This window comes from Ceratosolen solmsi, unplaced genomic scaffold, assembly GCF_000503995.2.
Source record: "Ceratosolen solmsi marchali unplaced genomic scaffold, CerSol_1.0 scaffold41, whole genome shotgun sequence".
In the NCBI taxonomy this organism is placed as follows: Eukaryota; Metazoa; Arthropoda; class Insecta; order Hymenoptera; family Agaonidae; genus Ceratosolen; species Ceratosolen solmsi.
In genome coordinates this window covers 728,219-741,528 of record NW_011948424.1, presented here as the reverse complement: position 1 = coordinate 741,528, position 13,310 = coordinate 728,219, and the positions used below count along the sequence as shown (strand labels likewise).

General features: G+C 27.0%; 1 protein-coding gene across 11 annotated transcripts in view; it reads left to right on the top strand.

The window, feature by feature from the left end:
- Positions 1 to 5,745, top strand: part of lap (phosphatidylinositol-binding clathrin assembly protein lap) — a 68,170-nt gene extending 62,425 nt beyond the window's left edge. For all 11 annotated transcript variants that reach the window (XM_011499906.1, XM_011499908.1, XM_011499907.1 and 8 more), the window contains 4 exons: positions 752 to 857; positions 1,705 to 1,770; positions 4,003 to 4,236; positions 5,709 to 5,745. In XM_011499906.1, coding sequence (XP_011498208.1) covers positions 752 to 857; positions 1,705 to 1,770; positions 4,003 to 4,227 — 397 coding nt within the window. In that variant the 3' untranslated portion in view covers positions 4,228 to 4,236; positions 5,709 to 5,745. The remainder of the gene's footprint in view (positions 1 to 751; positions 858 to 1,704; positions 1,771 to 4,002; positions 4,237 to 5,708) is intronic.
- Positions 5,746 to 13,310: the final 7,565 nt, after the last annotated feature.

The following is a 13,310-nucleotide window of genomic DNA, read 5'->3' as shown; positions in this document are numbered from 1 at the left end:
TTTTTTTTTTTTTTTTTTTTTTGTCGACTAATACGAGTCTTTGTTTTTCGTAGGAAAAAACAGATTAATACACAAAAAAAAAAAAACAAAAAAAAAAATTTAAACATACAAACTAATGATTGCAATAATATTATTATAATTATCTAATATAATCACAGTGAAATGTTGCCACGTCACGTAGTGTTGCGAGTGAACGTAAGTGAAATCAAAATATTTTTGAAAAATTGCAGGCAAGTTTGAAATTGAAGAAAATTTCCATCTTTTATACTGTATGATGAATTATTTATTGCCTTTAAGAATTAAGATACTATGCAATTTATGTATATTTAATAGGCATTGCGCTAGAAATCAATATAAATATTGCAAATCATATTTTCGAATTAGATGAATTAGATCGTCGATTATCAATTTCCAATTTTGGCCTTTGGTTATGAAAGTTTGATTAAGCTTTGAAACTACGAGCTCTTCCTTATATTATATATATATATATATATATATATATATATATATAATCAATATTTCTCATTAAATATTTCCGTCGTTCAAGCTTTCCACAGGTTTTCTCGGGTACCTTTGCCAATTCCGAAACCTTGCTCCCTCACAACAGATGGATTCGTCATTAACATTGTTTTTAATCTTAATATCAAGCCAATAGTCTGAAATCTCCAAACTCTTATTTATAATATAAAATAATAGCGATATTGCCAAAATGATGCGATTTTTGATTAAATGTTGAATTTATAATTCACAGGGGTATGCAGTGGAACTCTCCGAAAAATAGTGCTAAAACCGGTGGGACTGCAGGCTGGACGCCTCAACCTATGGCAGCTACAACTGGTGCTGGTTATCGTCCAATGGTAAGTTTTCGTAATTGTTAATGTAACCACCTACACCGACGACAAAGCCAAGATTTCTCTCTTACTTAAGCACGTTCTCTCGATGTCAAGACTTTTATGAATTTCAAGCACTCGGTCTACACGATCACTTAGCAAAATGATATACGTATACAAATTACAAAATCACATAGGCTAGAATAAATTGTTGTTCTTTTTTTCTTCTTCTTTAAATTTTAGCTTATATTATTCCGCCATTTAATATATTCGTTTATATACACAAGTATTTAAATGAATTTTTATAAACTAGCATTAGCTCGTGGCGACAATTGCTCCTAGCAAGCTTCTTGGCATTTTCTTTATATTTTAAGAGGTAAAATTTATTTTTGTTTTATTATGCAGTTGGAGATTTGTTTAAGCCTTTGTATTCGGAAATTTATTGTAAATGAGGCTGGAAATCACGAGTTAAAGCAATTGCGGATGTTTTATGGTTACGAATATTGTGGTTATCGCTTTTAACAAAAACGATTATAACAAAAACGAGTAAATAATAAATCTCTTTACGGTTATGTATATTGAATGCTAAAAGTAAATTATGCATTTTGCATAAAAAGCGCGTTGACTAAGTTCGAATGTTCAAAAGAGCACGAATGAAATGTTTATTCGGTAGTTCGCGTAACTTTTATCACCATTACCATAACAATGACAAATTAAAGGCAAATAAGTCATGAAAGAATTTCGTAGTGAAAGAATCCTCCTCGATAGTCTGATGAAAAAAAAAAAAAAAAAAAAAAATCTCCAAATGCGTATAATTCGCATAAATAGCAAAGTAATGCATGCATAGCATACGGCATGTTACCGGCTGTTACAGGGCCAAGGAATGACGCAACTTCCTTCGACCACTACTATGGGTTTCCCTCCCCAACCTACACCGCTGGTGAGTTTTCATACCAACGAGACACAATATTTGCCACTTAATTATCGTCATTTATCGTACCATTGCGATTAATCAATTATTAAAATATCTATATTTTCTTGTAAATTGTTCAGTCTCTGTGAGCTACCAAAAACACATTTTTTTTGGTTTTGTTTTTTTGGTTTTTTTTTTGTTTTTTTTTTTTTTTTTTTTGTTTTTGTTTTAACTTCATTAAAACCTGCAACTGTTGTGAAATGGTCAAACTATTACTAACCTTGTAACCATAATAAAAGATGCACAATTTATATTGTGATCGACAAGTCAATTGAAATGTCCGTATTCTCAATTCTTGTGCTTATTCACATTGTGTACAATGAAATAGAATTTAATTCCTGATTCGTTCTATAATCCCTGATTCCCAAAGTAATCGTAATTATTAAAATTCTATGCATTGTATATTTTATGAGGCGCGAAAGGTCTTTAGATAAAATACAAACAATTTCAATCGTTTAATATTCGATCGTAAATAGGATTTACGTTAAGGAAGTAAGATCCGATAGAGAATCATGTTTTGACTTGTCGATTACATAACCATCATAATAATTATATATAAATAAAATTAACCAGTAGTCAGTAGTTTGATTTCATTTTTTTTTCCTTTTCTTTTCTTTTCTTTTACATATATATATATATATATATATATATATATATATATATAAATAATTGCACTATCCCAGCTTGCACAAAATTGCTGCATATTCGATTTCTCTTTGTAGCATTACTCTTGAACGTAGATTATGGCACAACACGTAATATTTAGAATTAGTTTAAGTTAACACTTGTGTATAACTTTTAAGCATAAAATAAATTGAAATCAAGCGTTCATGGACCACCTAGCATGATGTTCTATATGTAACGTTTAAACATTTTCTGATCAATAGCAATAATAACGTCAAGTTTTCTTATTTCTAATTGTTTATACAGTTTTTGAAAGAAAGCAACAAAATGATACATTAACGATTCAAAATAATTTTTTTTTTTTGTTTTTTGTTTTTTTTTTACATTTAATAAATATGACATTATGTATACATATATAATAAATACACATTTGAATAATTAATGGACAATATTCTTTTGATAATGTTTTATTTAATTGAGTTTAAAAAGCCTCGGAGGCTATAAAGCGAAAATATTTACACTAATAAAGAATGATTTTTTTTTTTGTATTAAAAATAGGTAAATGTAATTATTAGACAGACTTACCTTTATTTATTTATTTATTTATTTATTTATTTATTTTTTATTTTATTTTTTTTCATATACTTCTTTTTTGTTTGTAATATTGACCTAAGCGATACGAGACCTCTAAAATGATTTCATTTGTAATTTTTTTTCTCTTTTCATTGTTTGGTATTGTAAACAACAAAAATATTCGGTAAAAAGTATAACGGATAAATTAAACGGAATTGTTTTAATAATTAAAAAAAAAAAAAAAAAAGTGTCCATTATGTTTATTAAAATATTTCTTGAAATGTTTGCACGTGCTCTATCCTATCGAACAATTACAATTATAATTTATTTCAATCAATATTTCACAGCTAATATTGTTGAAATTTAATAAAAACTGTATTTATACGCCAAATGCTGAATATATTAATTACGGCAATAATACGGACAATATCTTGATCTACCATTATAATGCGCGATAATTGTGCAAAGCTTAAAATTGTCCATAGATTTTATGAATTTATGAATTATATTTATGAATATTTATATTTATATTTATATTAATATTTATATATATTTATGAATTAGAATTTATGAATTTTCCGAAAATAGTATAAAACTTTGGCTAAGCAAGCGTCCGTAATATTGTCGAATTGTCAATATATGAATGTTTAATGTATCGAAAACGGCAATTATGTATTATAATGCTCCAATCGAGAATTACAATTGACGCTAATTAATGGCATTGGCGGCATTAATGGTATTACGAATAGGCAATAAAGCGCGCATAAATATTGAAATCGGGCTCTGTGAAAGTCCATGTGTGAAAGCCTCGAGGCAAAAACTCGAGCAGCAAGTGTTGGTAAGATAGAGCGCTCGCCAATATTTCGCAATCGCTATTATTATGTGAATATGAGGCGATAATTACAAGCATCTCGGCGAGTCACTACGCTTATCATGAAACAAAAGGAAGGGCAGAAATGCACAAACTGACGGTTATGGTTGTTGGTGGTGTCTTGTATGCAGGGTATGCAAGGTATGCCAATGGGCATGCAGGGCATGCAGGGCGTGAGACCGATGATGGGCGCGGCAGCTGCGCCCGGGGGTATGATGATGCCCGGGGCGCCGGTGACCGCCGGTGGACAGCCGGCCGCCCCCATGATGGCCGGGGTGCCGATACAGCAGCAGCCGCAGCCCCAGCAGCCGCCCCAGGGCAACCAGGTGCAGCTCGACCCATTCGGTGCACTGTGAGCTGCCTAGGTATACCGAGAGATTTCGCGTTGGCAGGATGGAGCGCGACCATTACCGAGTGGCTGCCCCTCCTCAATTATCCAATATATCCATTATTGTGTTAATAGCGCCGGAGGGTTATTAGTTACGAGATTTTCTTATAATTGGGAGTTTGGCGTAGATGGGGGCCAAGGGTTAGCCAGCCGTGTCACTTTGATACACCGGCAACCAACCTGCATTAGTTATTCTGTACACTATCTTCTTTTTTTTTTTTTTTTTTTTTTTTTTTTTTTTTTTTTTTTTTTTTTTTTTTTTCCTCGTATATTTGTATATAAAATTTGCATATTGGTGCAAGGAATGCGACGAGGAAAGGAAAATATATAAGATAGAACATTGAGTAGTTAATGGAATAATCAATCCATCGACAAAGTGGTTCAACGTTCCGTACACGTTATCATTCTATAACATTAATTAAGAGATCAGATTGAACGTACGGAATTTTTGATTATTTTGATAGAAATTTTGAAGCACAGTGGCCCGTCCGTCCGTCTTATCAATGGTTGTTCTACGGGATAGTTAGAAGCTGTACGTTTACACTATTTATTGTAAGTGCACTTAATCGCGAGAAATAGCAAAGTTTACAGCATGAAAACTAATACGATAAAAGCTGATGTGTAATGTATGGTTTTTTTGCCGTTCACAATTTTTCCTCGATGCTAAAATCACATACTAACCAAAATTCTTATAACGCACATAATTCATAATTAAAAATAAACACAGAGGACGACTTTAACAATTTAAAATCTTAGGAATCTACGTGCTAAGCAAATAATACTGTATATTAAAAAGCGCTCGCTATATTCTTCAATTTTTCAACGCATTATTCATAGTTTTGTTTGATAACAATTAACAGGATTTGGAAGCGTTTAATTTAACTTAATTTAATTTAATTTAATTTAATTTCGTTTATAAATAATTGAAATTTTGCATTTAATTATATCAATCTGCAGTATTTTAATTGTTACTGCTTTTAAAAATAAATCAAAGTTTCAAGTTAATAGGCCAAGGTTTTATAATCACAAATAATGTCGATTAATATTATCATAGAGAAGGAAAGGTTTTTACATAATTAAGTAAGTTCTAAATATTATATTCAACAATTTTTATTCATGCTTCCAGTTATTTATAATTTGTCAATTTTTAAATCGTATAATACTTTAGTGTTTGCAGCTATTATTTATTATCAATTATTAATTTTTCTTTACGTATTTTATTATTGTATAATAATTCGAGGGGCTAAATTATTATTATGATTTATATTAAAAATATTTGATTCGTTATAAGTATTATTAAAGTAAATTCCATAATATAAATATTCCGAATATGAATTCAAATTTCAAATTCATTCGTATGTTCGGTGAAAGAAAGGTTAGCTATTTTTATATCCTTTAAAATATCTACAATCGAATATAATAATACAAATATTATTTCTCTTTTTTCAGGAATTTAATTGGAAATAAGGAAGAGTCGAAGCACCAATTTTGTAAATAATGTAATAATGCCTATATTACCAAGATGTATAACGCTATGGCTTCTTTTACTTTACTTCATGCGTTTCCCCCCTTCTCGGATTTTCACTCACCCATAAGGCGAAAATGTATTATATTTTTTGCTTTACACTTACATTGAACATTTGTTAAAAAAGAAAAATTACCTGGACTCGCATTTACATTTGCGTTATGTTCAACAAATGACAAGATAGAAAATCATCATCACAAGAATAAGAAAAGCTTTGATACGATTATTGTTAGCATTATCGAGAAGAGCTACGCAATAGTAGTTTCTTTAAATAATATTTAAATTGAATAAACTGCATTTTAATATATCAGATTTTCAAAGCAGATACAAATACATTATGTCGTCCTATTTTTATTATGAAAATTATTATAATAGGCAGTGGAAAATACTTCTTTTTCTTCAAACGACTAACGTTCAAACACACACTCAATGCGATCGAATAATTGTACATTTGCTTTCATAAGTTTTTTTAAAAATATTATTCACACTATTATTCTTAAAATTATCAATATTTCTATTATTAGTCCATCAACATTAATATCATTCGTATTTTGTTTTTTGTTTTTTTTTTCTCTTCTTCTTCTTCTTTTTGTTTCGCTATTATAACAATCACCCGTATTCTTCATTATCATTATTGTTATCGTCTCTGCTGTCGTCTTTATCATAATAATTACGACAACAAGAGCCATCATCACAACTATTCATCACAATCACCATCACCACCACCACCACCACCACCACCACCAACACGACCATTAATTAGCATTAATATCATCATGATTATAATGGTCGTTGTCATCGTTGTATCTTCATTCTCATTCTCATGCTCATGGCCACCATCATCCTCATCATTGTCATTATAATTATTTTGCGATAAAGGGTGAGCAGCACGTTAACCGAGATAATCTTTGTTGAAGTATTAAATATAACGTAATCTTTAAAATGTTAGCGACTACATAATTGCGATGCGTATGATTAATAAACTCTAGGGCTGATGAAAAATCAGCAAAATTAATGAAAAATACTAATTAGTGTATGGTTTACTTATTGTTAATTGTTCGTTCTTTCATTGTACTGTTTCGATATACCTAATTAGGTGGTTAATTATAACACGTTATAAATGAGTATAAAATGACCACTAATACTCACGCGTATGTGTATAGAAAGAAAGATGATTTTAAGGATTCCATGCCGTGTTGATAAGTGTCACGTTGCTCCGACTCCATTAATAAATTATGTTGTAACATTATATAAGCGAACTATTCATGATCACGTGATCCCTATAAATTTTTTTGTACCTTCATTTTATGTGTCGTACTTTAATGTATATAGTTTTGAAGTGCTGCTTTAGTGACACGGTTACTTTAAATAAGAAAGCGATTGTTTTCATATTTTTCTACTTATTAATTATAAAAATGCATCAAACACTTTTCGTATATATTGATTTTCAAAATTGCATAAAGTAACAATTTATGATTCTCTAAAAACTGTACTCTCTATGTCTATAACAGTCTTAGAAAAGACAATATTTCGTGATTAATAACATTTTCATATGCTGAAAATCGCTTGATTTTTATGTAACTGTCAATAATGCAGTACCTTCATGTTATTATAATCGTTTAATTCACTAGTTTCGAAAACATTTTTACATTTTCTTTTCTTTTCTTTTATATTTATATATGTGTGTGTGTGTGTGCGTGCGTGCGTGCGTGCGTGCGTGTGTGTGTGTGTGTGTAGAAATTTAACCTATGCAGTGCATACAACTTTGAAATTGCTCTATTGAGATATTTGTAACTTCTGCGCCAAGAAAAACATTATATATATCAATATAAAGAATGTAGTATCGACTACTGTTTTTGTCTCGATTTAATTATATAAAAATTATAGCGTATAATATTAATAAAAAAAATTTTCTTTTGAGTTATGGAATATTTCTTAATAATTTCCATTCTAATAGTACTTTCGATATATATATATATATATATATATATATATATATATATATATATATATATATATATATATATATATATATATATATATATATATATATATATATATATATATATATATATATATATATATATATATATATATATATATATATATATATATATATATATATATATATATATATATATATATATATATATATATAATACTGTATCATGTATATTGTTTTTCTTGGCAAATGAAAAATTGAATTATACAGCAGAATTTTTGGAATGACGTTAAAACTGGCGTTCAATTAATATTATATCATGCATTTTGTGATCTATTTTTTTTTTTTTTTTTTTTTTTTTTTTAAATACGTAACGAAATATTCAAAATCATGTTAATTCAGGCTGATATTGCTTTGATAATGAATGATAATCATTATTTAGTAATGTTTTTGTTTTATAGAGTACGAATGTTATTACGATTTAACGATCATTTTCTTTTTCGCGAAAAGAATTGTATGTAGTTATGATATTATATGAATATGGGAAACATTTCCTAAGTAATCAAGTGGCATGTTGATCGTTAAATATTAGTTTTCTTTTAAGTTTTGCTGATTCGACTTAAGCGTTGTAACTAAGTACTTTCTTTTATATATTAAACTCCATATATAATATACTTGCTACTAAATATTTATTTATGTTTATGAAATTTTTTGACAAGTTCAAAAGCAAATGTTATGTTACTCAATTTTCATCTAATTAATTTGAAAAAGATAAAATCTTTTTCAAGCAAATAAAATATTAATATTGCTACATCCAATTAGGCAGTAGCGTTTTATTTTATTTCATTAAACATAATATTTTATGCATGTATAAAGAAAAATAAATAGTTACATCGTTAATAGTCATTGTTTATTATTATGAAAGAAAAGAACTTGTGTACGAAATTGTCCCATGGAGTGCAATTCGAGTATATAATATATATGTGTATACGGATGCAACTTGCGAGCATTTAAAAAGTGGCAAAAAAAAAAGACAAAGTGTAATAATTAATTATTGTATAATGAAGAAAATAGTAAAACATAAATATGTTTTACATTAACAAGGTATATATATTTATTAAAATATTATTACATACAATTATGTATATTTTCTTTTTCTCTTTTAACATTTCCACATTGTATGTAACGTCTTATTTTCCTTTATTAAACTACTTATAATCAGAAAATTATTGTTAGCACTTACACGGAGTTATTATATAATAAACGACAAAAATAGGATGGGAAGAAATATATATATATATATATATATATATATATATGTTAAAGAAAAAAAAGTTAAAAAGTGTGTATGTCTGGTTATAAAAATTATCGTCATAGAAATGTAGAGTTCCAGAGACGAAAACAATATACGGTTGTGTGGGAGATTGTATTGTAAATTCCAATGAATATATATATATATACAAATTTATAGATGTATACGTATATATGTACGCGTGTGTATATATATATATATATATACACATATATAAGCATATGTACATATGTAGAGAGAGAGGAAGAGAGAAAGAGAGAGAGAGAGAGAGAGAGAGAGAGAGTGAGAGAGAAACGAAGGTACGAGCCTAGTGTAATAAATTAAGTTTATTCAATAGATATATTAGCTATTAATGTGTATACATATATTTGAAAAAAATACATATATTTATGTTAGTCATATTATTATTTTTATATCTCCATATACATATATTTTGCATTTTCAGGAACGATAAGTTTACATTATATCGTATAATAAATTTTGATTACACAATGAATTTTATATTAATACACATTTTATTGTTATTTGTGCAAATAAATGAATTCCATATATTTATATTTTCTCTATTTAGAGTTTTTCGAATATGATGTTTCATTAACTAAATTTTTACAGTTTTTATTATATAATACAGTTTGAGAGAAAAATGGAATATATTTTTTGTAATATGAAATTAAATATATAGAGATTTATGATTTTCATTTGATATATCGAATATAGAGAGTATAAGATTTTTAGAGCTATAATGTGATGGAGATGTAGAAATAAAACAATTAAAAAATCTCAATTTTAATGTATCTAATATTTTCTATTCTTAATGCAAAAAATAGTTTTTTACTTTATTGCGAAATAATTTTTTTATATTTAATTTAGAACTATGCAAAATAATTGAATGAGAATAAGACAGAGAGAGACAGGAAGTGTGACAGAGAGAGGGTGGGGGGGGGGGAGATCGTGCGTCTGTGTGTGATTTAAAACCATAAAGAAAATAAATATTTAAAAAAACTATGCATTTCAACGTATTTCCTATGGCATATCCAGAAAATAACCATAAAATTCATATTCTTATTAGATAAATATTATATTTCAATAAACTTTCATTAAAATCTATCTTATCTTATAACATATATTTTATTTATAATTATATATTAATACAAGTTTAAGGGTGTCGTGTTTGATGATATATAGTTATTATGTGCCGCGCAAGTGTTTCAAGGTCCTCGTACGTAACAAAATAAGTGCCACTTCTGGGGAAAAAAAAAAACAGCCTTGTCGAGTTTCGAGTGAATTGAAACAGAATTTGATTCTATTAATTTAGAATAGATAAAATTTTTCAAAATCATGTGCAAAATATTATATATATATATGAATATTAATTTGTCTTAAAAATTAAAATTGAATTTTCACAAATTATTTTCAGGAACATTAATTGTTATAGCAGTTGCAATACAAATTTATTATAACCACGCTGCATTTATTGTAGATGAGCGTCAAAAAAAAATTAAATGCGTGCAAAATATCGTTTCAAAATATAACAGACAATATTTTTTGCTTTTAGAGAATATTGGAAAATTTTTGTAAAACTATAGAAAAAGAAAGAAAAAAACTTTATAAAGAAGTTCAAACTATTGTATATTTTTACAGAAAAAAAGTCGACTATGTTTATTGAAGTACTCGACTGAAATTTATTTTTAAATTTGAAAGGCGACGACGAATAAAGAATGTATTTCATGAAATATATCGGGACAATATTATGCTGCACTATCACTGTACAATCGCTTAATTATAAGAAACCTAGCACATTATATAAATGCACACATACATGTGTGCATACTTTGTTCAATATATATCAAGAATAATATAAGTTTCATTGTAAATGATGGATTTAATGGGTTTACGGAGGCAAAACCTTTTAACAAAATGAAACAAAATCAGTTGAGTTGACTAGTCGCGCTTAAAACATATTTACGTTTACATTTTATAGATAATAATTTCAAAAGTAAATGCTGTCAAATTCAAAGCATTTTTAAAAGAAAATCTGAACTATTCTAATTTTCAACCAAAAGTTGAATGTAAATTCTCGTATAGATATTTTTTATAATACAAAATCTCATATGTTTGTATATATTGTCATATATATATATATATATATATATATATATATATATTAGTGAGAGATGGTATATATTATATAAATCATAGACATTATATATCTACGGATGTATATGATTGAAAAATAGAGACGATGCGCTAGTAACGGTGATAATTTATAAAATTATTCAAGTGAAAATAGGATTCTTGTTCACTTGCGTTACTGGCATTGAGTCGCAACAGCAATTATTTTTCCTTCAATGTTGCAATATATATTGACATAATTTAATTAATGGTATTGTTATTTATGAATTTACGAATTACGTTGGAGAATCAATCTATTACCTTGACTTATGAGTTTTTTTAACAAGAGCTGAATCCCAACTTAACGATATTTTGTTTACAAAAATATATTATGCAAAATCTTAATTATTTTAATTATTAAGATATTGATATAAAAAATATTATAACCTTAAATGTACAACTTTTTATTATGAAGATTTATTTAAAGAAACAATGAAATGATGGTACAAAGCGACGTGTACAGGTAAAAAAATTGACGAGGCTACACATAACAATTGCATTGTGAATGTATTTTTATGTTTACTTGTAGTAATATATTAGTGGATTTATAAATATTTACTATCCTAGTAATTCAATGTTGACATTGAAAAATAATTGTTTATAAGTACATATTTTTTCAATAGTTTTGCTTGCGGTTTTCTGTTTTTGATGATAAACATATTTTGTCAATTTTTTTTTTTTTACAAATAATCATTGACAAATATAGTTTAAAGAACTAAATTTTCATCATTATTCTATGAATTAATGATAAATCATTATTTTTATTAGGGAACTTGTCGTGTGATGAAAAAAAAAAAAAATTGAGTTCCTAATTAATTCCTTCTAATTATTGTATTTGATATTTTATTAGATTTTATTTATACATTAATAATTATTCATCAGACGTTGAGATAAAATATTATCCCTATTATCACTAATAAATACAAATATTTTTCATAGAATATTATTGGAGCAAGTGGAGTAAATAGGTAAATTTACTAATTGTATAATAGTATTTTACAGTATATAATTATTCGGATAATTTAATTTAATTTTCTCAAGAGTTTTACAATATCGTAAATAATAAAATCTTTAAGCTATACATTTAAATTGATAAATTTTTTTTATTTTAAAGATTTTAAAGCTTCGAACAAAAACAAAAACAAAAACAAAAACAAAAAAAAATGATTAGTCGACTAGTCAATTGCATATAGAATTATCAATATAGATTTAGACGAAAGTTTTATTGTTATTTAGTTCTTAAAAATAAAGAATATCATTAGATACAGATTCTGCTATATATGAATAAAAATAAAAATGGAATAAATATATATATATATATATATATAAGAAAAAGGAAATGCACTTAAAGAGAATTTAACGGCAGAAAAATATATTTACACGCTTTGAGTGTATGTGCGCTTAGTGACGGAAAATATATTATAAACAACTAACAGTTTATTCCTTTGTAGGATATTTGAGGAATTATAATAATATTAATATTAATAATAACAATAACAACAACAACAATAATAATAATAATAATAATAATAATTGTTATAAAAAAAATTTTGCTCGAAAACTCAGATCCATTATTGTAATGCACTTTTACCGCGTAGAGATTAATAATAAAACATTTCAGAGAAATGGTATGCATATAAAAAATATGATTTTACGAAATTATTAACCTATATAATCTTATCTTCATAATTTTTTTATTTTAAGCTTAACTTATTTAATTACATATAATTCGAATGTGTTTTTCAATAACGAAATAATATATTGTACATTACATACAATCAATATTTACATGCAATCTCGGCCAACATTATTTATTCAAATCAATATTCAATGTAGGTAGTTAATAAAGAAAAACAAACAAACAAAACAAATCATTTTAATTCTATTAAATAATGAGCATTATCAGTTTCATTGTATTTCACCTGGAAAAGTACCTATATTTTAGAAAGAATAATATTTTGTTACGCATTTCAAAATTTATAAAATAGACATACATTACAAAGACAATAATATATATATATATATATGTGTATATGCGTGCGTGTGCGTGCGTGCGTGCGTGCGTGCGTGCGTGCGTGCGTGCGTGCGTGCGTGCGTGCG